Source organism: Sminthopsis crassicaudata, chromosome 4 (assembly GCF_048593235.1).
Source record: "Sminthopsis crassicaudata isolate SCR6 chromosome 4, ASM4859323v1, whole genome shotgun sequence".
Classification (NCBI taxonomy): Eukaryota; Metazoa; Chordata; class Mammalia; order Dasyuromorphia; family Dasyuridae; genus Sminthopsis; species Sminthopsis crassicaudata.
Genome location: NC_133620.1, coordinates 341,232,064 through 341,257,558, shown reverse-complemented (window position 1 = coordinate 341,257,558; position 25,495 = coordinate 341,232,064). Strand labels below are relative to the sequence as shown.

The following is a 25,495-nucleotide window of genomic DNA, read 5'->3' as shown; positions in this document are numbered from 1 at the left end:
CTATTGGAATTGGCCTAAATTACTTCATTGTTGAAAAGAGACACACCCATCAGAATTGATCATTGCGTTATCTTATTGTTGCTGTGTACAATGCTTTCTTGCCCCCATGTATGTTTAAGTAAATGGAATCAAGTATTTCCCTACTCTCTGGAGCTAGCAGCTATTTTCTGGGACCCCTTAATAAATACTCAGTTAACAAGGGAAGAACCTCTCTTGTATAGCCATTAAAGTAAATTACTCTCTGACATCATTCAGGCCAGGAGTGGTTTGCCATTTCCTTCTCCAGTTCATTTTACAGAGGGGGAAACTGAGGCAAACAGGGTTAGTTGACTTGCCCAATGTCTAACACCAGATTTGAATTCATCAAGAAGTCTTTGTGATTCCAGTCCCAGCATTGTCTGCACTGCCCCATGTGGCTGCCCCACCTTAAGTTCTTGTGGAAAAGTAAGATAAAACTGGTCTCATGATCCCTTTTGATCTACCCTTTCTTTTGAATCTGGTCTGTTATTACAAACAATTTCTCTCAATTCAACAAAAATCAGCATATTTTTTTATCTCAAAACAAAACCTATTCTGAAAGTACAGGCTGTAAATAAATAAGAATTAAATAAAGGCTGCTCGTTGGTACTCTGTGTAGAGCACTGGTCTTAGCATCAGGATGACCAGAATTCTTCAAATAATTTCATTATTTCCTCAGATAATTTCATACTGTGTGATCCTGGGCAAGTTATATATTCCTCGTACTATAGAATGGAGATAATAATAGTGATGTGTAAAAATGATGAATTTGATGTTCAGGTACCAGGTGATGAGACTTAGGAAAGCAATTGACATTGAAAGTTGGGGCTTTGCACCAAATGTTGGGGTTTGGTCATGCGAAGAATCCACAAGAGCCATTCTCTTTGGCCAAAGGGAGATTTACTTATGAGAACAGATTACAGACAAAATGAAGAGATACAAAAGACACCAGGAATCATAAATGTGAAATAGATTTGGGAGAGCAATAGGGCTACCAAGGAAAGGAGTTTGGGAGAATCCATTAAAAGAATATGCCATAAGATGAAAGTACTCCATTGACTGACAGGCAAAATCCATAGAAGGATTGAGCAACCTAAAAGAGTTTCTTAGCTACAAGGAGAAAGACATCATGAGGCATGGGGGAGAGGTGAGGAAGAAGATAACACATGATCGATCAAAAGGGATTTAGCAAAGGTGACATGGGCCATGGACAGATTTATAGGGGAAATTTAATCCCAGGGGTTTGACATAGCTTGGATTTCTGACACAGCAAGGTGGGGCTACTCATGACCTCCAAAGAGGGGGATGCTCCTTTTCTTTTTTCCTTAGGAAGTAATTTTATCAGTATTTCAGGCTTTCTCTGCCAACCCCATCAATAGCATCTACCTTCCCGGATTGTTGTGAAGAACAAATAAGATTAGATTTTCAAAATGCACTGTGCCTGACACGCAGTAGGTACTTATTAAATGCTTGTTTCCTTTCTTAAACTGAACAGGAGGGGTAAGAATGTCAACTGGTTAAGTAGTGAAGAGGGAATAATTTTACCATTTTCCACAGTGTTGGCAAACAGGAACATCCAGGCAAATAGCAAATTCTGTGCAGTTAATTTATTCCTTAAGTGGCTCAGTGACTCACTGACTCAGACAGATTTCCAACTGCTTATGATTATGTTCATTTTGGGATAGAAGCATTCCTTTATTTTCTTTGATAAGAACAGAAGTTCTCTGTTTTCTTCTGTCCTGAGAGGCTCCTGCCTCCCATGATATTTCAGAGAGGAGAAAAAGTAGAATAAATAGAATCATTGATTTACAGTTGAAAAGAATAGTGTGCTGGTAAATGTTTAACAACTGGCTTTCTGGGAAAAATGTACATAGGACACACTTTTAAGTTTGGTGGGGAGCAAAGCAAATTCATCAATGAATACATGAATGAACATTTATTAAGCAATGTATATATGTTAAACACAGGATAGAAAGCATGCTACTGCTCACACACATATTTCCCTCCCCCCATACATCTTTGTGTATGTGTTGAACGTCTTCCTTATGTCAAGTCTGATCTCTCTGCTATTATGGTGCTTCTCTGCTCTATTTGAGATCTGGGAAACTAGGATACTTCTAACCAAGGGGTAGTTAAATGTCTAACAGTCCTGATCAAGGATGTCATAGATGTTAGAGCAGCATTTGTTAGATCTGGGAAGAGGGCCAGAATAAGAAAAAAAAAAGATATGTTGGGTGGGGGATTAAAATTTTTTAAAAATTAAAATCGAGTTCCAAATTCTTTCTTTCTCTCTCTTGCCTTTCCCCCAACTATTGAAAACTCAAGAAATATGATATCAATTATACATATGAAGTCATGCAAAACATATGTCCATATTAGCTGTGTTGCAAAAAAAGAAGACAAGACAAGAAAAATAAAGTCAAAAAAGTATGCTTCAATTGCAGAGTTCAAATTCAGGATAGCATTTGTCATCATTGAGCCTTTGGAATTATCTTGGATCATTGTCTTGATCAAACTAAGTCTTTTACAATTGATCATGGTTATGATATTGCTGTTACTGTGTATAGTGATCTCCTGGTTCTCATTTCATTTAGCATCACTTAGCAAGTCTTCTCAGGTTTTTGTGAAACCACCCTGCTCATGATTTCTTATAGTACAATAGTACTCCATCACAATAATATACCATAGCTTGGCTTGCCATTCTCCCTCATCCCCTCATTTTTCAATGCTTTACCAATGGATGGATGTTTTGAGAGGGAACGGCATGCTGAGAGGCTGAATCTCAAGCCCCATAATCAGCATTGACTGTCATTCAAATCCCTCACTTGTTTTCCTCAGACTCTTATTGTGAAGGAAGGAAGTGTAAGACAAAACCTAGTCTCTATAATTCAGCCCTGTTAGGAGCACTGGGAGCAAAAGAAGCTGCTTGTTCCTGGGCTAGAATCTGGCAGAGAAAGTGAAAGGTTCTGATTGGAGAAAGATCTTGGGAAACCTGTTATGCAAATTTTCTAAGACTCTCTTGTCCCATGAGGATAAAGTGTCCCAGTAACATATCAAAGTCCCCAGTGGTGTGTGTGTATTGGAGTAGGGGAGTGGGGAGAAGTGGTTAGATTCTATTACCGTCCCAATAGAGGACTTAGATAAAGGAGAAGCCCACTTATAGGTATGTAGCTTCCTATGCCCCCACCAGCCATTTCTCTAAGAAAGATAATTAATTACATTCTGATCTGAGAGAACAGATCAGGTAATTTTCAACTCTATTATGAACAGATTAGGCATTACTTGTATGTCTCACCCTAACTGACTACATGATCTCTTTCTTCCTTCTCTCTGTCTCTGACTCTCTCTCTCTCTCTCTCTCTCCTTCTCTCTCTCTCCCTCCCCTCTTCTCTCTCTAATCTCTCTCTCTCCTCTCCATTTCTCTATTTGTCTCTGTGTCTCTGTGTCTGTCTGTCTTTCCCCTTTTTCTCTTTCTCTCTCTCACTTTGTAATCTTTCTGTCTCTCTCCTCTCCATTTCTCTGCATCTGTCTCTGCATCTGTCTGTCTTTCTCCCTCCCCCCTCTCTGTCTCTGTCTGTCGGTCTGTCTCTCCATTTCTCTGTCTCTGTGTCTCTCTGTCTTTCTCCTTCCTTCCCTCTCCCTCTCTGTCTCTCATAGGCCATGGCCAGTGCAGTTGTGGGGACTGCCTCTGTGATTCCGACTGGACTGGTGACTACTGTAACTGCACCACCCGCACAGACATGTGTATGTCTAGCAATGGACTGCTGTGCAGTGGCCGAGGTCAGTGTACCTGTGGCAAATGTGTCTGCACCCAGCCCGGATCTTATGGCGACACCTGTGAGAAGTGTCCCACCTGCCCGGATGCCTGCACTTTTAAGAAGTGAGTGGATGAGAATTGACCTGGGGGTTGGGGAATCTGGACATAAATGGGATTGGGTTGGGATGACCATGATATAATAGTAGAAAGTGAGAGGTTGACAATAGAGATTATGAGTATCAGTATATTAAAATGAGGTGGAAAGACAGTGTCTGTTCCCTGATAGCTTTCTATAATCTCCCACAGAAGTCTCCCTTAGAAAGTTAGAAGGTCAAGGGGCTACTGGTCGACTATAGATTGGCCACATCCCTATCATCCTTGAAAAAGAAAAGCTAAGGTTGCCAGCCTGGGAAGCAAGGGGAAGCACTCTTTGTGGAGCGGGACCTCTGTACCCTTTACAGAGGTTACTCTTCATGGCCTTATTTGGGGTTTTCTTAACAGAGGTACTGGAGTGATTTGCCATTTCTTTCTTCAAATCATTTTTACAGATGAGGAAACTGAGGCAAATAGGATTAAGTGACTTGCCCAAGATCATGCAGCTAATAAATACCTGAGGTCAGATTTGACCTCAGGAAAATGAGTCTACCTGACTCCAGCCCTGGTACTCTTGCTATTGTACCACCTTAACAGCCTTTACTTACTCATCCAGTAAGAGATACCATTAGGGAACAGAGAAAGGGAACAGAAAACAGGGATAGATAGATGGGTACAGGAAGCAAATTCAAGGAGCATGGCCCAATTTGGCATCTGAGAAAAGAGGTAGCCATGAATTTAATGATAATAAGAATAATGCTTTGATATCCTTTTAATATTTGCAAAACACTTTAAATACTACAAATGGGCATTGCTTCATTTGAATGCCCTTGGATCTCTTGGCCTCTTGATAGTCCCAAGACCCTGGACCATTGTCACTTTATTCATACTACCTTTGAGGTACCTGCTACCTGTGACTCCAAAAAACTGTAGCACGTGCAACAGCCACATCCCAGAAAAAACCCTCCTGGGTAGATGGACTAAACCAAGTTGAGAGCAACTGACAAATTTCAAACTCCTAAGTGAATTAGGAGGATGTTGACTCTAAGCATGTGGATTAGGCGAATGAGAATAATTTGTCCTAGTGGCCATGAAGGTGACTAAAGCACTTAGAGCTTCATCAGCCACCCAAGATGCCAAGGTTATCTACTGCATCCATCTTGACTTTGTTCTATGACTTTGATGACTCTGGTAGAGAGGGTAAAATTGTTGACTTTGTATATCTCTCCCTCATTTAGATTTAATCTATATGCAAGCTAAGACATCACCCAGAGATATCATTGTTCTTTTCAAAAACAAAGTATGAAAACTACCTTCAGGAGAATACAAGATCGTCTATCCCTAGGAAGCTGAGAAAATCTGCATTCAGATTTAATATCAATTTATTAGCTGTGTGATTGGGCAAGTCACTTAATGTCTGCTTACTTCCATTTCCTCATCTGTAAAATGGGGATAATAATACACCTACTTACCAGGATTGTTATGAGGATGATATTATGAGATGACATTTGTAAAGTGCTTAGCATAATGTCTTATACCAAGTGTGCACTTAATAAATGCTCATTTATTTCTCTCTCCCACCTCTCCCATCTTTTCTTGCTGCTACTGGGGAAATAAAGAGCACCAGGAGACATGAGAAAACTCAACTTCTGCCTTAGGGTTAGAGAAGTGAACAAAGGCAAGTCTTGGAAAATTTGCTGCTATTAAGGAAGTGTAACAGGAGGGCTATAGGTAGCCTTAGTCTTCCATAGTATGGCCTAAATGTGGGGGAGAATCCCCCAATTTTATTCAACAATCAATTTTTAGTGTCTTTTGTATACAGAAAATTGTCAAGTGCTGAGATTCATGCAAAATTTCAGTAAGATAGATCATTACTGCTATGAGAGGGACAGCTAGATGTCAGAGTGGACAGAGCATCAGATCTGGAGTTAGAGTTACTTACTAGCTGTGTGATTCTAGGCAAGTCACTTAACCATGTATGCCTCAGTTTCCCCATCTGTAAAATGAACTGGAGAAGCAAATCGCAAAAACACTCCAGTATATTTGCCAAGGAAACTTCAAATGAAATCATAAAAACTGACATGACTGAAAAATGATTGAACAATAATTAAAAAAAGGGCTAGACTCCTTAACTTTCAAGTGTTCTTCTAATCCCAAATCTGGGAAGTTATGGACTTTTTATATGTGAAACTCAGAGTTAGGTGTTGTTTATATGTAAGACCCATTCATGAAAGGAGACAGTCCTGGCTTTTAAAGAGCTCATAGTTTATTCTTCCTCTCTTTAATCTAGAGATTGTGTGGAGTGCCAGAAGTTCAGTCGAGGAGCATGGTTTGAGGAGAATACTTGCAACAACTACTGTAGGGATGAGATTGTGCCTGTAACAGAACTCAGTAAGTATGAGAGTATCTCTGTTCCCTTCTTTTTCCCTTCCTTTCTTCCTTTGACCTGAAGGTAGTAATAATTGAGGTGTGGAAAGGGATTGAGTACCATGGCCTTGGAATTTTCCTAAGTGTTGTTATATTTTATCCCATTTCTTATATTTCAACACTTAAGTTTTCTTTTTCTGCCTGTCTCTACCTGTTTTTTGCATCTTTAATTTTCTTATTAACTTGTTGCTAGTTTGGGAAAGGTCAGGGATGGAAATGTAGTTCCCTGGTGGGCTCTGAGCAGAGTGTAAATCTTGAAGAGACCCCTTCCATAGAATTATAGATTTAGAGCCGTCAGGTGCAGTGGAGAACTTCTACTTCAATACCCTCATTTAACAGACAAAGCAGTGAAGTCACAGAGATTAAATGACTTGCCCAATAAATATCTGAAGCAGGATTTAGTCAGTCAGTCAACAAGCATTCATTAAATACCTACTATGTACTATGCACTGTGCTAAGGGACAGGGTTACAAAGAAAGGCAAAAGATGGTCCCTGATGTCAAGGAACTTAGTAAAATAGGAGGGAAATTATGCAAGCAATTATTTACAAATGATATAGACAGGATAAATTTTACATATTGAAAAATTGTCTAAATTAGAAAATCTTATCCCATGATGGGGCAGGTAGGTGGTGTGGTGGATAGAGCACTGGGCATGGAATCAGGAGGACTTCATGAGTCCAAATCCAGTCACAACCATTATATGTTTAGTACAATAATAGGAACATAATAGGTACTATATAAATACTAGCTATGATAATAATGATGACTGGGAGAGACTCCATACTGAACCTGAAATTAGAGCAGGGATCAGATTTTGCCTTTTGATACTTGCTTGACAAGTAACTTGAATCCCTCTAGTGTCATTTTCCTCATTTGTGAAATGGGAGTAATTTAATATTTCACAGAGTGGGCATCCTTGAAAGCCTTATGTAATTATCAGCTATTCTTAAAACTCAGTTCAGATTTTTAGATCCTGCAAAAGACCTTTTCCTACCCTTTCCCACCTTTAGTGCCTTCCCTCTAACATGACTTTCCATTAACAAACACTGTGTATAAGAATCTGGTATGTATTTGGCTCATTTCTTCTTTATTAGAATGTGACTTCCATTTTTGCCTTTCTTTGTATATCCAGGGATTAGCACAATGCCTGTCACATAGTAAGTGTTTAATAAGTATTTGCTGAGTGACTGATTTTCTCCCTTTCCCTGGGTCTCCAGAGCTAGCTATCCTTGTACTGTCACTTTTAATTTGGTTCATTCGGTCAGGAAAAAAGCATTTATTAAGAATCCTTTTAGTGCCAGACTTCAACATAGCTCAGGGTCAGGCTATTGGTCTGGAGAGAAATTCCCCTATCCCACACATATCCCCAAACAAACACCCTTTGGAATACTCAGCACCAAAGTCTCCTCCTAAAACCAATCCAACTGCCAGCTTTCTGCAAGCCCACACACAGCCTTTCTTGAGTCAATATCTTGATCATCACAAAGGTGAGGGTAAAATCCAGATTAAAAAGAACACAGATCAAGATTTTTCTTCTCTCCTGCTTCCCCTTCCATTTTGCACTTTATTTAAAAACTTGAATGAGGATAGTTGGCAAACATTGAAAAGTTAACCAGGCTGGTTATCAAGGCCATCTGCAGTGCCTTTGAGGCAGGCCAGGAAGCCTGCAGTCTCTTACAGGATAATGATCTCCCACTCAGGCAAAAAGCATATTTTCAAGAAGAATTAAGAAAGGCCAAAGCTGATCAAAACAGTGAGAAGTCTTGGGGTGGGGCAGCTTCTTCCAAACCTCCTGAATCTTCCTGTTGCAGGACTGGATGCAAGTAATTTTATTTTATTTTGTGGATGAGAAGGGACCTACTGTTATTGGCTCAGAGGAGAGAAAAGTGATATTCCATTTTGTAACTTGGCCCAAACTGACTATAATGTTTAGTTAATTAATGATGATGATGATGCTAAAGATTATAGCAGGAATGGTTAGGATTTATATGTACTTTAAAATTTTGTAGAGCAATTTGAAAATGTGATCTCTTGTATCCTTATAGCAGTTACTGGAAAGTAAATGCAATTTTCATGCAGCTAGGTTGATAGAATGCTGAAACTTGAGGCAGGATTGACTTGAATTCAAATTTGGCCTTAGACAGTTATTAGATGGGTGACCTCGGGCAAATCACTTAAAATCTGCCTTAGTTTCCTCATCTGTCTAATGATAGCTTGAAGATTAAAATAAGATATTTATAAATTTCTTTGCAAAGTACAATATAAAAGCTAGTTATAATTATTATTGGGCAAGTAGGTGGATAGAGTGTTAGGCCTGAAGTCAGGGAGATTCATCTTTCTGAAGTATCCTCTGAGTATCCTCAGATACTCACTAGCTGGGTGATCCTGGGCAAGTCACTTGATCCATTTCTCCTCAGTTCCTTAACTGTAAAATGGGGACACAGTGCTAGAAGGAAATGGCAGATCATTTTAGTAGCTTTGCCAAGAAAACCCAATGGACAAGTCCATGGGGTCATGAAGAATTGGACATTACTTAAGGGCTGAACAATAATAACAAACATATGGCAAACCACTTAACTTTTCTGTCTCTCATTTTCTTCACCTGCAAAAAAGAGGAAATTGGACTTATTGGCTTACTTGGCTTCCCTACTAGGTATATAACTGAATTTGAACTTTTAGTTGGGAAAACAAAATAGTTATATATGAAGCAAGTTGAGAACTATTAAAAAGAACATGAGTTCTAAAAGAACAAGAATGAAGGAAGGGGAGTTGATAAAAAGCATTATTTGATGTCAAGAAATGTGGTTTTGAATCCCAGTTCTGCTACTTATTACATAAAAGTAATTTCATCTTTTTTGTTTTCTCCTCTATGAAATGAGAAGGTGGAACTGTTGTTATTAATAGGATTAATATAGAAATATGTTTTGTATAATCCATATGAAATTGCTTGCCCTCTCAATAAGAGAGACAGGGAAAAAGGAAGGGAGAGGATTTGCAATTCAAAATTTTAAAAGTGAATGTTAAAATAATTTTTACATGTAATTTGGGAAAAAGAAAATACTAAATAAATGTGTTAAAATAAAAAGAACTGTTGTTAGTGTTATTGTGCATTTATTTCAGGCACATTTGAGTTTTTGTAGTTCCCTTTGGGATTTTCTTGCCAAAGATATTGAAATAATTTGCCATTCCCTTGTCTAGCTCATTTTACAGATTAGGACACTGAGACAAACAGGGCAAATGACTTGTCCAGGATCACACCAGCTACTAAGTGTCTGAGACCAGATTTGAATTACTTTAAGATGAGTCTTTTTGGTTCCAGGTCTGGTTCCATTGAACCACCTAGCTGCCCTTGATAGAACTGGATGATCTCTTAAGATCCTTTTTAGCTCTAAATCTTTATTTTAATTGAGTAGAAGTTCAATATTTATATTCTGAGTGGATGTGGTATGGAGTTAACTGGGCAATGATTGACTTTCTCAGCATGCTGGGTTGTTCTTAGTGACTTCAGAGATCTTTCTGCTTTATTAACTTGCTTTGGATTTGGGAGAACAGGAGAGGGAAGGAGGATATTGACATTTTGGCTCTATAGACAAAATGATTGCATTACTATGATGACAGTGCAGGACACATAAATGTTCTTGTGCTCATGACCAGGTTTGGGATCGTGGGAGTGGGAAGCACTGGGTTATTCACATATCCTTGGTGTTCACTTTGGGGAGAGGTACAGCTTAATAATGATGGGTGGAGTAATTGAGGAAGCAGATGGAACCAGAAAGGCAAGCTCCAATGTAGAGAGTCAGATGGAATATTCTTAGAAAGGGGAAGTAGGAAAAAAAAAATTAAGGTTAGAAAATTAGGGTTAGGAGAAATAGAAAAAAATTGTGATTTGCATTAATAAGTGAAAAAGATTGTCTGAAGAGAGAAAGAGGGAGATAAAGGAGGGAAGAAGAAAGGAGGTAGGATTTGGTGAAGGTCATCTGGGGAATAATACTGCCAGGCTGGATAATTAACTTAAAGCTAGGACTCTCTTGCTCTATGTCATTTGCTTTATTACTTATACTTGGATTTAACTTCTTTTTGGGGTCATGGATTTTCCCAAGTCATTCAGGTCTAGAGGGGCTGAGACAAACTAATTTTTTTTCCCCCCATCTATCTTCTCACAGCCGACACTGGCAAGGAAGCAGTGAACTGTACCTATAAGGATGAAGATGATTGTGTAGTCAGATTCCAGTATTATGAAGACTCCAGTGGGAAGTCCATTCTTTATGTGGTGAATGAACCAGGTAAGACCTGTGGGTCTCCCAGAACTGGGAGAGTGAGAACTTTGCTTTCTAGCAAACTCTTGGAGCTGATATTCCTGTGATGAAGATGAGAAGCAATTTAAGAACTGGAAATTTAGATAATTGTAAGTCGATTTACAAAATTTGAAGTGCTAGAGAAATATTGTGATAATGTTATTATTAAAACAGAGATAGTAACAGCTTAAATTTCTGAAGGGAAGGGGTCTAGAATACATGATTTCTTGAGGTCCTGTTGGGGCCTAGGATCTTAGATGAACTATAGGCTATAGCCAGCCTGTCAAGATGTCCTTGGGGGCAAGGTCAGCCATATTTATTTTTCTGTTGGATGGATACTTGGTTATATAGAGGGGGGCATCTGGTGTCAGTGAGTAGATGTGATTCTCTCTGAGAATTTAGGTAAGACTTCAAATAAATTTAGGGTAAACAAAAAGGAAAAAAGCAAATTTAGCTGGGAGAACAAGACAGAGAAAGGAAGAAAAGAATGGGTCAATGGAAAAGGAAGGAATAAAAAAATGAATCTTTGGCACATTTTGAAAGGTGTATCAAAAAAGACAGGACTTTGATTTCTAGAAGTATCTTGCCAAATGCAATATATCTGTTTATCTTAATTTTTGCTAATATAGGGATGTGATACTAAAAGTCAGTTGACTGGTAGTGACAGCCTAGCCTAACTTGTACCTTTAAAAAAAAAGTTATATAGCTATGGGTATATCCTCTAGTGAGCCCCAGCATTGTAGATAGGGGAGCAGATAGGGAGGAGAGGTGGTGACTCCTTCACTCAAACATTGATTTATTCAACAAATGTTTGTAAAGTGCTTTGCACTTTTAAAATGCTGTATAAATGCTAGTTGTCGTTAATTAATTAATTACTCTGGGTAGATACAGAGATTATAGATGAAAACTCTTCTTTAAGATTGGAGGGACTGGAAATGAAACATTTCATTTCTCTCTACTGGGGTGCTATTTATTTTATAATTTAAAACCTATTTAACTTCTCTGGATCTCCTGTGTAAAAAAAGGGGTAGATGGCACAGCGGATAGAGGACTGGACCTGGAGCTGAGCTATATCTGAGTTCATATCTGGTCTCAAAAGCTCACTACCTGTGTGATCCTAGGCAAGTTACTTAATGTTTCTCTCAGTTTCCTCATCTATCAAATGGGAACAAATACCCCTTCCCATGATTATTGTGATAGTAAAATGAGATAATTGTAAGTAGATTTACAAAATTTGAAGGGCTAGAGAAATGTTGTGATGGTGTTATTATTAAAATAGAGATAGTAACAGCTTAAATTTCTAAAGGAAATGGGTATAGAATACATGATTTCTTGAAGTCCTGTTGGGGCCTAGGATCTCAGATGAACTATAGGGTATAGCCAGCCTGTCAAAGGAAAAGACAAGATGTCCTTGGGGGCAAAGTCAGATTTATTTTTCTGTTGGATGCAGGATGATACTTGGGTTGCATAGAAGTGGGCATCTGTTGTCAGTGAGTTTTAAGAGGGGACAGAACACCTTTGGGTGAGCCCCCATAAGAAAGGATGCTACTTAGGGGATGATTTTACATCCCCTCCTCTGTCACCCAAGGTTGTTGTAGAACATTGCCTAGGAGCCCCTCCCAGGGCCTTTACTTCTTTCCTGGAGACCTAAAAAGAGGGAAGGCAGAGGGAGACAGCACATGATTTTCTTTGGTGAATCATGTCCTTTGGGGATATAGTCATGAGGAAGAAAAGGTGGAAAGTATTTGTTTGGGGAGAGAAGGGAAAGAACAGTCATCTTATTTTGATTCCAGACACAGATACCCAGACAAGCTGGGTTTCTGATCTTTCAGCGTTGTCATAGGAAAACTACTTCACCTTCTTTAAGTCTCAGTTTCATTATTTTGAACAATAACAATGATAGTGTAAATGAGGGATTATAATTCTTATAAAGTACCTATTTCATAAGACAAAACCTTTAAAGTACTGTATGAAACCAGTTGCTGTTATTTCCACAATACAAATAAATGTAGAGGAATTTCCAGACATTTCCCCCTCCTCCTCCTGTCTCTTTTTATTCCTTTCTTTCCCTTCTGGAGGTTCAAAGGTGAGGGATGAAGAGGAGAATGAGAATAGAGAACAGACTGGAGGGAAGATGCAGGGCTTTTACATTAGGAGTCCCTCATCAGGATCCAAAGTGTATCCTGATGAGTGTCAGAAGGGTTATCAACATCCCTGGATTTTTTGAGGAAACCAAGCATTTCTATCATTTCTGTATCCCTCCAGAAGGGAAAGTCCTATTCTTCCTATATCGGGCAGCTAGGTGGTATAGTGGATAGACTTCTGAGCCTAGAGTTAGGAAAACTTACTGACTTCAAATCTGGCCTCAAACACTTTGTGTTTTTAGCTAAGTCATTTAAGACTCTTTGCCTTAAACTTTTTTTTTTTCTAATCTGTAAAATGAGTTGGAGAAAGATATGGCAAAAAAAAAACCCTAGTATCTTTGCCAGAAAAACAAAAAACAAAAACGAAACCTCAAATGGGGTTACAAAGAGTTGGACATGACTGAAATAACTGAATGCAACAACAACCCTTCTGTATTGCTTACCTCTACTCCATGTTCATATTCTAGACCCTTGCACTGGAGAGTTATCTCAAGAAATCATGGGGTCCAGCTCCCTGCAGGTGAATGTTTAAACCATTCATGACAACTTGTCAAGGCCAGCCTCCGTTCTGCCTCAATCTCAACCACCAGAATAGCATCTTGGAATATGTAGCTATAGGGTCTAAGTTGCTGGCTCCTCCATTTTCTTCCAGAGAACTCAAAATGACTTTTCCCTAGAAAAACAGAGGCTCTGGGCCCTAGAAACCAGACATCAGAACTTTACAGCTTTTCCCAAGGGACTCCTTTAATTATAGTCAGAGGCTATAATCTGACGGGACAGGAAATAGCCAGTCCACATTTGTTTTTCTTGCACAGTGTGTGGGGTATAGGTCTTGGGGGTGGGGAGAGAGAAGCTAGGAGGGAGGGGAGAACACAAAAAAGAAAAGTATATTCCCCTTTTCAGATACTACTAAACCCACATGTGTAATACAGGTATGTGTGTCTATATAGGAGCTCTTATTTTTGTAGAACTTTACAATTTGCAAATTTTTTTACATATATTATTTTATTTGATACACACATATGCATGTGAGTATATATATCTTGATATATATATACACACACACATATATGTATACAATCACTTGCTAAATAGATCACAGCTTATCAAGATATCTCAGAGTTCAGCAGAGCTTCCCTTACATCTACCCATTAGGGTGGAGTACAGATTAGAGGTTAGAAGGAAGTAGACAGGAAACAGATAGGTTCATAGTTTTTTGGTTACAATTAAATGTTTAGAAGGAATTCAAGCATCACTGATGATTATCTTGCTCAGCAGAAAATCAGTTTATTAATCAATCAACATGCATTACTTAAGAGCTTTCTCTGTGCCAAGAGACATGCAAGTATTGGGGATGCAGAAATTTTTTGCCCTTAGTGATCTTACATTGTCTTGAGGGATAAGTGCACACAGGCTAAATACTAAGTGAGTAGGGGAGTAATGTGTTGCTAATAACTAGGAAGATTAGGAAAAGCCTCTTGAAGGGGCTGACATAGTTGCTGAGGCCTTCTAGGGAGGAGTGCCAAGGACCTGAAGTGAGGAGGGAAATCATTTCAGGCATGGGGACTGGATAAAGACACATAGATGGGAGGTACAATCACATGTACCCAAGATATAAACCAAGACAGTTTAAATAGAGTATATAGTTCTTGAGTAATAAATAATAGCTTCTAAGTCATGTATGACTTTTTGTGACCCTATTTAATGTTTTCTTAGCAAAAATACTGGAGTGGTCTGCCATTTTCTTCTCCAGGTTATGTTACAGTTAAGGAAACTGAGGCAAACAGGGTTAAGTGACTTGCCCAGAATCATTTAGTTAATTAAGTCAGTGTCTGAGGCCAGATTTCAATTCAGGAAGATGACTCTTCCTGATTCCAATCTGACACTCTATCCACTGTACTTCCTAGCTGTCCTAATAATAATAACTAGCGTTTATTTTTTGTCTACTATGTGCCAGGCTAAAATTGTACAAATATTATCTCATTTGGTCATCACAATAACACTGGGAGATAGATGCTATTATTATCCCCATTTTACAATTGAGGAAACTGAAGCACATAGAGGTTAAATGACTTGCCCAAGTTCAAATATCCAGTATGTGAAGCGAGATTTGAACTCAGACCCAGTATTCTATCCACTATACTATTCAGTTGACCAATAATAAGTTATGCCTGGAAAGGTAGACTGTAGTCAGATTATGAAGGGCTTTGAAAGCCAAGCATGGGAGTTCATACTTAACCCTCAGGTCAATGAAGCTTCTTTAGCATATATGTGATATAGTGTGACCTGAACAGCAGTTTAATTGATGCAATAGATAGAGCACTGGGCTTAGAATCAAAAGTAGATTCATTTGCATGAGTTCAAGTGTGACCTCAGGCATTTACTAGCTGTGCTACCCTAGGCAAATAACTTAGTCCCATTTGCCTCAGTTTCCTGCTAGTTATGATCTAGAGAAGGAAATGGCAAACCACTCCAGTATCCTTGCCTGGAAAGCCCCCAAAATGAGGTCGTGAAGAGTCAGTTATATCTGATTGAAATGACTCACTAGCAACAACAAACTTTAGAGATCTCACTTGGGCAGTCATGTGGAATATAGATTAGACACTGGTTACAGGAAGACCACTAAAGGTACCCTAAATGTTCAGGTGAGCTGTGATGAGTGCCTGGATTAGCATGATTGTGCTGTAAGGAGTAGAGAATAATTTAAGAGAGGTTCAGAAGATGGAATATCTTAGACTTGGCAGTTGGTTTGAGGTTTGATATGAGGATGGGAGGATTCAGAGTTGTGAACCTGGTACTTTTAAGAATACTTATGGCATGATCAGAAATAGAAAAGTTGGATGGAATAAATGATGTTTTAAGGGAGGGAATAATGAGTTCTTTTTTGGACATGTTGGTGTCCATGATCTCTAGATAAACCTGTTAAACAGTTGGAAGAGATACAGGATTGGAGCTCAGGAGAGATATGAGATTGGAAAACATTGTTTATCAGTGAATCATTTGTTTATCCATAGGAGTTGATGTGTCCACCATGAAAGAGTGTAGAGAGAGAAGAGAGGGTCTAGGACAGAGCCTTGGAATCCTAGCACTTAGAGCTGGGTGAAATTCCAAGGAATCATTTGTTCTAGATTCCTACCTCTATGTTCATATGAATAACTTTTGTTTTCTTCTCCTCCCCCTCCTCTCTTCTTCTTCCCTTGCTCTCCCTCTTTCCTTCTTCCTCCTTCCCTGCCTTCCCCCTTTTTTCCTCTTTCCCTTCCTTCTTCTCCCTTTTCCTTCTCCCGTTCTCCCTTCTTCCCTCCCTCTTTTTCTTTCCTTCCTTCCTCCTTTCTCCTTCCCTCTTTTCCCCTCCCTCTCTCTCTCCCTTTTCTCTCCTTCCATCCTTCTTTTTTTACCTCCTTTTCCCTCCCTCTCTCACCCTCTATTCCTCTCACTCTCTTTTCTCTCTCATTTTCTCCCTCCACATCTCTGTCCATCTCTCTCTTTTTATTCTGAATTTAACAAATCCCAAATGAAAAGAACATTTCTATATACATAGTAGAACAGGAAAAAAGGATTATACACAAAACTGTATTATATATAATGTATTTTTCATTTTCAGTATATGTAATGGGGCTCCCTTTAAAGTTTTGGGCAGTTTTGTGTGCTGCTGCTAAATATATGAAGGGAACTGTTATTTCTGTTTGGCTGATAGAAGAGTGAGTCTAAGGCATGTGGGGAAAAGCTCTCAGTGATGTGGTCTGCCTCTGAGATGCAGACATGTGGGAAGCCAGCTCCTATATCTGTGGCCTGGAGAACTGTCAAAGTCCTTTCATGATAGCCTTCCTGGAGGTCTTTTCTCCACATTTCTTTCCCAAAGAGTTGCTGGAACCAACTGAAGCAAGTTCTTTCTGTCAGGTATATAGCCTTAAGCTCTACATCCTCTCAGCCAATCAGAAGTTGCATCTCCCTCCATATATGCAGGCTTGAATGGAAGATTCATAGATATAAATATAATATTTTGTACATAAAATAAATTCATCTACATATAGCTTTCAAAGCTATACTTCTTGTCTAAATTTCTTTTTTGGCCTTTTTTCTGTCTTTTTCTGCACATTTAAAAAATACTTCAATGACCCTCTTTTCTTTTTCTTTTCCTTTCTCCTTGAAGATTTCTGTTCCTAATCTATGCATATGTTTTGAAAATAAAAAGATTTAATAAAAAAAAGAATTGTTTTTATATGTAACTGGGAAAAATAATTTTTTTAAAGAGTCAAAAAAAAAAAAAAAAAGATTTCTGTCCCCAGGTGGAAACTTTATAGGCTCTCTTGCATTTTCACTTCAGTATCTTATTATTCTAATGGCTAAGAAGGTCTTTATTTCCAGTTTAAGTTTCTCCTGTTTTAATCTCAGTTCTCTCTTCTTCTCTGACAGATTGTCCCAAAGGCCCTGATATTCTGGTGGTCCTGCTGTCAGTGATGGGAGCCATCTTACTTATTGGCTTGGCCACACTGCTCATTTGGAAGCTTCTAATCACCATCCATGACCGAAGGGAATTTGCCAAATTTGAAGAAGAAAGAGCCAGAGCCAAGTGGGACACAGTGAGTGAAGTGGGCTGGGCTGGGCTGGGCTGAGTTGGTCTGAATAAAGGGAAACTCTAGGATTTATCCCTTTAGAAATAGCAGTAGGCCGGTGTTGCACTACATATAACTTTCCCTTCCTTTTTTATATTGCCAATCCAAATACTGATATGGAATTGATGTAAGCCATAGGTTAGGTAGCTAGGGAAATGGAGAGAAGGCTGTCTTGGTCAAAATCCCCAGCTATGTACAGTGTCAAACTTTCAGGATCAAGAAGCATCAAAGGGTCATTCTATTCTGAGAGACTTTGTTATTCTTTCTGCAGGCGAACAACCCATTGTATAAAGAAGCCACATCCACCTTCACCAATATCGCCTACCGTGGGAACTCCTAATGGGATCCTTGCCATCAGCAGAGTCAAGGATTGCGGATGTTTCCTACCCCATGTTTACAGAGGATTGGATGGATGTTGAAGGATCCAGGAGCAGGGAAAGGGGGTGGGGAGAAACATGAAGATGTGTGTGAGAGATGTGTCTCCCTCTGGACATTTCCGTGTGTGTGTGTGTGTGTGTGTGTGTGTGTGTGTGTGTGTGTGTAATTTAACATTTCTGAGGGAAATACCTCAACCAGCTTTTTTTTTTTGGGGGGGGGTGAGCACTTATTTCAGGGATCCTTTTTTTTTTTTTTTTTTTTTTTTTTTTCATTTAGCTCTCTCTAGCAGAGCATTTGGGCCTCATTACCTCAGTGAGAAACCATCTCACCTCATATGAGCCAGACTTCCCACGAAAAAAGGCAGGAATATAGCTAAGTCTGGGTTTGGGGAGGAGAGAAGGATAAAGCTTTCACCAAGTCCTGGCTTCCCCATCATGAGTAGTCCATGGCTCCTGGAACTGACTCAGTTACCTGGGGCTTTGGTAGAAATCGCTGGGCCTTATTTTCTGTCACCTCAGTTTATGTGGATGTGACAATATGGCCCCATTTCCATTCCTCTCTTCTCAGGAGAAGCCAAGGAGCAGAGATACATTGGATTTTGTTTCTCTGGAATAATTCTGCAGGGCTATCTGGTGGTTTTAGCTCATGGGGCCAATAGCCCATGTTCATTGTTTTTTCTCTCTCTTTCCACTATTTTCCTTGAAAGGAATCCTTGTCCTTCAGCTTACATGGAAACTAGAGTAGTTGGGGTGGCTGAGCTATTATTGATGGGAAAAAGTTATGATTTAGGGTGCACAGGTGTATAACAGGGAATTCTCCAATCTATTTAACTGAGGCTAACCTCCCTATGCTAATACCATTTCATCTGCATCCAACTATGATTGCTACGGAAAACTTGGTTTGTTCTAGGAAAAACAGTTCCTCTTTCAGGAAGGTGATGGCTGAAATGCAGAAAACTGGGCACCAACACTTCAAATGTTCTGTTCACTCTCTGTGGTCCCATTCTGTTCCTCTGTGAACTGTACCCATACATTGAGTCTACTCACATTGACTCCATCTTTGAAAGTGTTAAGAGGGACCATATCTATGAGTCTCTAAACCTGATAAGCAAGAGGTATAGGAGTAGAATGATGGACCTGGAAAGAAGCATAATGGAAAGGCCATGAGATTTGGTGTCAGGGCTTGAGTTGGAAAACTAGCTGCCACTTTTTTTTTTTTCTGAAGCAATGGAGGGTAAGTGACTTGCCCAGGGTCACACAGTTAGGAAGTGTTAAGTGTCTGTGGTCCTCCTCAGGTCCTCCTGACTTCAGGGCTGGTGTTCTATCCACTGCACCACTTAGATGCCTCTAGCTGCCACTTTTGACCTCTGCAACCTTTACCAAGTCTTTTATACTTTGTGCTTCACTTTCCCCATTTGTAAAATGAGGAGGATGAACTGGATGACTACTAAGTTCCCTTTCAGTTCTAAGTCTCCGAGTCTATTAACCTATGTGGTTATTTTTATGTGTAGCCTGAGCACTCCCATTTTAACATAGTGACTAACCTAAGAGGCCACAAACAAGTAGCTTTGTTTCTTTCCTTTTTTTTTTACTCAGAACCTAGAGGAAACACCTGTAGCTCAAAGAAATTTTTTCTTCCTTCCTTCCTTTCTTCCTTCCTTCCTTCCTTCCTTCCTTCCTTCCTTCCTTCCCTTCCTTCCTTCCTTCCTTCCTTCCTTCCTTCCTTCCTTCCTTCCTTCCTTCCTTCCTTCCTTCCTTCCTTCCTTCTTTCCTTCCTTCCTTCCTTCCTTCCTTCCTTCCTTCCTTCCTTCCTTCCTTCCTTCCTTCCTTCCTTCCTTCCTTCCTTCCTTCCTTCCTTCCTTCTTTCCTTCCTTCCTTCCTTCCTTCCTTCCTTCCTTCCTTCCTTCCTTCCTTCCTTCCTTCCTTCCTTCCTTCCTTCCTTCCTTCCTTCCTCCCTCCCTCCCTCCCTCCCTCCTTCTTCTTCTTTCTTTCTTTCTTTCTTTCTTTCTTTCTTTCTTTCTTTCTTTCTTTCTTTCTTTCTTTCTTTCTTTCTTTCTTTCTTTCTTTCTTTCTTTCTTTCTTTCTTTCTTTCTTTCTTTCTTTCTTTCTTTCTTTCTATTTGAACTCAGGTCCTCCTGACTTCAGGGGTGATGCTCTATCCACTGTGCCATCTAGCTGCCCCTCAAAAGAAATTTTAAAAAAATTTTAATTATTATTTCTAATACTATTTGGAGAGTAGAAACAAGGAGATGAAACACCCATATTGTATTCTTCATTGGTATAGACCTCAGCAAATCTGTTTTTCTTGAAGCATTTTCACCAGTCAGATTGACTCTAGAGAACTGTGCTGAGAACTGGCCAGTGTCTTAAGAATATTGACAAATTGTAGTCTATTTGGAGGAGGGTAATCAGGGTGGTGAAGAGTCAAGACAAACTGCACTTGAAGGAACTTGGAAAGTTTAGCCCCCAAAAGAGGTTTAGGCAGCTATTTTCAAGGGAAAGGAAGTGGAAAAAAAGAGAAGGGAAGAGAAGACAAAAGCTCTGGAGAAGAGGGATACTAACATTTTTCTGTGCAGTTCCAAAAGAGGAAAACAAGGAAAGGAGGAGGGGAAGGGAATATGTATTTATTAAGCCCCTACTATGTCCCAAGCATCCTGTTAAGTTGTTTACAAATATTATCTCATTTGATCCTCACAAGAACTCTATGAGGTAATAGTATGATCTCCATTTTTCAATTGAGAAAACTGAGGCACATAGAAATTAAGTGATTTGCTTGGGGTCAGTCATACCTAATAGGTGTCAGGTCTTCCTGATTCTAGGCCTGGAATGAACCACTAGAATGTAATACAGAGAATCAGGAGACCTGAGTTCTAATCTTAGGCTGCCATTAATTTACCACGCAGTCTTTGACAAGTCACTTTTATTTCTCTTGGTTTCTTTCTTCACCTGTTTAATGAAAGAACTGGGCCAAGTGATCTCATCTGTCCCTTCCAGGAGAATATAAGCTTCTTGAGGAGATGGACTTTAGCATTTTTTGACTTTGAATTCCCAGAAGTACTTCCCAGAGAATATATATTACATATAGTAGGTGCCCAACAAATGCATGCTGAATTGAATTTCCAGTCTTATTTTTAAGGTTTAATCTATGAGACTAAATGTTGTCTTAATATAAGGATTTTTCCCTTAATAGTCAAAGATATTTTCTAAAACATGAAGTAGGCTTCTCCATGAGATAATAAGCTCTCCATGATTGAAAGTGTTGAAGTTCAAGTTTAGGTTCCTAAAGTTTCAGAACATCTAAAAGGAATTTCCCCATAGGAACTATTACTAGCTATTTCTGCACTAACTGAAAAGATAGACTTGAAAGCTTCCCTTGTACTTTTCAAGTCTTGAAACCCTAAGATATTTTTAAGAGGTGGGCTGGGCACAGATACCAGTCCAGAAAAGTTCTGCATTTTTCCTGGAATACTAAAGGTGCTGTTCTGTTTGGTCCTAATAACCATAACTAGTTGGGATTTGAGGCACTCTTAGGCCAAAACCCAATAGGTTTCTTGCTTTCTCTTGGGAATGATTTCTCCAGAAGTGAGACTGGGACTGAGGAGGGTGTCCTGGGGCAGAGTCAGGGAATCTGATGAAATACATTACAAAGAGCCCAGGATAAGGAGTTAAGATCTGGATTTTAGTGACAACATTGCTACTATGCTGTAGCATATTTTAGTGACACTTGAGCAAAGTTCCTTGATTTTCCAAGGGTCATCATCTGTCAATAGATGATTTCAGGTCCTTCCCAGTTCTAAGAGGGAGATAGGAAAGGTGAGTTCAAACAGTGTTTCAGACATCGACTAGCTTGATTACCTTGGACAAATATCTTACTATCTCCAAGCTTCAAGAGCCTTATTAGGAAAATGGAGCTAATCAGAGTTTTTACCTTAGAAGGTTGGTGTGATGAGCAGATAATGTGCAAAATGCTTTGCAAATCTTAAAGCACTAAGCAGATGTTAGCTATTATTATGTTCTGTGATTTACAATGCTAATAAGCAAGCACCATCTGGTTTCTACAAGATGTTGGTATGATCTTTGTTTTCTTGGTAAGGAGAACTGAGAGATTTGGCCCTCAACTCAATTCAGTTGAATTCAGAGATTCAAATAAATTCCCTCAATTCAAATCCCAATATGTTATGGTTAGTAGGACTGAATAGAATAACATCTTTGAAGTACTTACTATGTGCAAGCATTATTCAATGTACCAACGGTATAAAGACAAAAAATAAAATGAAGTAGGTCTTACCTTCAAGGATGTTACATTCTATTGGAATGTTTTAGCAAGAGCAGATTTGTTACAAGCCAACTCTCATTTTTTGGGAGAAGTAGAAATTAGAATCTTAAGTTTTCCTCATGTCCTTTCTCCATTAGCAAATGACAGTCCATGATGCTTCAATGCTTCATCCATATAGCACTCATGCACTAGTCTGCCTTATTCATATGAACTTGATTTTTTTCCATTTTTTTGCCAGAAGAGAAGAATATACCATATCCAAAGCATATCTCCGTGCCCAGATGTTCATAGCTGGAAAGAACTCTTAAGTTGGGAATGGGGGAGGGGGGAGACAGAACTCTGATCGCACTCTCGAACTGCTATTTTTCTTCCCAGAGAATATGAAGATCATAGGGCAAGGGTCCTATATCCAGGCAATCTTCTCAGCATACAATTATAATCCTTAGCTGTTAAGGACAAGATGTCTCTGATATGGAAGTGAGAGGCAGTATGCTATAGTGAACAACATGCTAGTCTTGGAGATAGGAAAGACCTGAATTCAGATCCCACTAGTGTGCAATCCTGAACAAAACATTTAACTTCTCTGTATCTTAGTTCCTCATTTGTAAAATGAAAGGCTGGGTCCTCTAGGATCCCTGGCAGGTCTAAATATATATTCATAGTAAATTTTCATCAGACAAGATTGTTTAAAAAGAGAAACTGTAACAAATGATGAGAAGTTGAGATCTGGGTTTTAATGGCAACACCATTACTATACTGTAAATATTCTAGGGACATGCTGTGTGATCTTGAACCAAATCTCTTGATCTCCCTAAGTCTCAGTTTCATTATCTATCAAATAAGGGGGTTAAACTAGGTGACTTTCAAGACCTTTCCAATTCTAAGAGGGAGCTAGGTGGTATAAGATGAAAGAATGGTAGACTCGTTAGATCTAAATTAAAATATTATTTTAGACACTGCCTAGCTTGGTCTGCTTTGACTGGTGGTAGGGAGAGAGTGTTCATGAAAAACAACATTTACCTTAAGATTTGGTCAATGTCTCTGGGAAGACTACTGAGTAAAATTCCTGGCTTATACAATCTGTATCAATCACAATTAGTAGGAAATCTGTGATGAGCTTTGGGCTTTGTGTATACAAGGCTAAAACAGATAGTTCCATTGAACTCTTTGTTGGGCATTACATAGGCTAAAATCTGGATGATATTTTGGTATAAGACAAAGATAAGGAGTCTAGGAAGGGGAAGGTGGACGTTGTGTGTGCCATTCATGCTTAACCTTCTCAGCACTTACAGAGAGAAGGGGGAACTCTGAATATTCCTGGATCCCAGCTGACCTACACTGCCACATATGGAATCAACTCTTTATTTCCCAGCTATTCAGGGGCATATGCTTAACTTCAAGAAATTCCTCTCCGTCAATGTTCTGGTATCTATTACTCATGTGCTTTCCCCATTTAGCCATCTACTCTGTCTGAGTTGTGTAACATTGAATTAAAAGTGCCTTCCAAAAGAAGCTAGCCAAAAGCAAATGTTTTCAGACTTCTGGTGTTATTTTCCGCCCTTTGGGTGAAGAGAATATGTCTTTGCCTTAACACAGAATGATAATCATACAATAAGCATCACATAGTGATTGTCCTGGAGGCATCTGATGTGAGCTGGAGGATTTTAGACTCTTTTGAAGCTCACTCTTGATTAAGAAAGATACTTACACATACTCACACCCATACAGGAAGAGGGAGAGACACAGTGACAGAATGCTGTTGTGACCTAACTTAGGCCAAGAAATGTGGGTTTCAATCTTAACTCTCACAGTCATTATGACTTTGAGAAAGTCTTATTTTCCAGTGCTCTAGGCAGTTCTATAAATCCATTATTTGCAGAGAATGTGCCTGACTCTTTGTCAGAGTTCCTCATTGGGAACTCCTTATAACAATGAAATCACAGGTCAAACTATAATACTTATATAAACTTAATCAAGCTCTCCTTAATAATTTATGTCATTTTTAATAGCACAAAATATTGCTATATCATTCTAATACCTGGTTACCTGACAAACAGATTTACAACAGAAATTATAGGAGTGTAGGTAGATTAATCTTATGAGTTATGGCTATTACTGCCACTGACCTGCGTGACCTTAGATCAGCCTCAGTTTTCTCATCTGTAATATGGGGGAGGATGTTGGATTAGATGACCACAAAAGTCTCTTTTCCAGGACTAAATCTACAATCCTGACAACTGTTTCAAACCTTTTTCTTTCTAAGGAGTCACTTTCAAGCCTAAAATTGATTCCTGCGAGCCTAACATTAATTTTCAGCAACCATTGGCCCAGTTGTCTTAACATTTTGGATTGTCACTTGGTTGATACCCATCCAAAACGAATAATCCCTCTCTTCTACCCTAGCCAAGTCTCCTATTTTAATTTTCTCTTAAACATGATTAAAAACACACACCACATAAGAGCAAAAAAGAAAAAAGGTTCGGGTCATGAGAAAGAAAAAACTACAAAATAAGATATTTGGCAGTAGCTTGAGGAAGTTTTTATATTAAGCTTCTATGCAAGAAAATGCTACAGTGGTCCTGATTAAGTAAAGTATAGAGACAAAGATTATAATTAGAACTGATGAGGTTTAATCAAATGATAGATAAGGGATACCTAAATAAAGTTATGATTAATTGAGGTCTAGTGGCAGGTTTGGGATACAGGGAGTCAAATGGAGCTCCTCTGCAACCCCTTTGGATTTGGCACAAGGATACAGTTAAATGAGGTCTGGTGGCGGCTCAAGAGTCCCCTATAAATGAATTTACAGGCCTGAAAACCTAGATTGATTAAAAAAAAAAAAGGTTTATTGTAGGGTTTGGAAATAAGGTTAAAGTCTGGTTAGTAAAAGGTATTAGATAGAAGAAGAAATACACCAAAAGTGGCAGACATAGAGTTTGTGATGCAAAGCATGGTGCTGGCATGTTTCAACTCTCTGAAAAGAGATGATTCCAGCTTGGCTCTTTTATTTGCTTGAAGGGTCCTTATGGATGGAGTCCCAAGTTGATTCCTCAGGGCCAGAACCCACCAGGTGGGGGTTGGAAAACCTGAGCAGATCATAAGAATGGGGGCTGGGTACAACCCAAATTAGCTCAGATATGAATCTCTCCCCTTGGAATACAAAAGGGTGGTTTTGACCAGATCTTGTAAATCAAAGGTCAGTCATGGAGGTTGGGGATCAGAAAAGGAATCTTAAAGGGGCTACCACCCCCATCAGAACTACTGCCACCATCCTATGTTAGGCCACAATGAGTTTTTTTAAATCTTTTTTACTTCTGCTAATTTTTGAAATTAAGTATGTGTTTTCATTAGCCTGAGAGTTGTATAACAGGAGACGTGGTACAGACCTATCTTTCAGAAGCTGAAGCTGTGATTTATATTTTTTACTGATTATGGGTGCTTCGGTGACCTCCCATATGACTACCCAATATGACTCTCCCTTGGAACAGTGAAA

General features: G+C 39.1%; 1 protein-coding gene across 3 annotated transcripts in view; it reads left to right on the top strand.

Moving 5' to 3' along the window:
- ITGB3 (integrin subunit beta 3) overlaps window positions 1-25,495 on the top strand; it is an 81,776-nt gene that overhangs the window by 54,477 nt on the left and 1,804 nt on the right. The window contains exons 11-15 of one of the 3 annotated variants that reach the window (XM_074260956.1): window positions 3,676-3,898; window positions 6,159-6,259; window positions 10,461-10,580; window positions 17,150-17,316; window positions 17,621-17,817. In XM_074260956.1, the coding sequence (XP_074117057.1) occupies window positions 3,676-3,898; window positions 6,159-6,259; window positions 10,461-10,580; window positions 17,150-17,316; window positions 17,621-17,689 (680 nt within the window). In that variant the 3' untranslated portion in view covers window positions 17,690-17,817. Of the gene's footprint in view, window positions 1-3,675; window positions 3,899-6,158; window positions 6,260-10,460; window positions 10,581-17,149; window positions 17,317-17,620; window positions 17,818-25,495 lie in introns of those variants that run through there. The other 2 variants (XM_074260958.1, XM_074260957.1) reach the window with 2 other exon arrangements.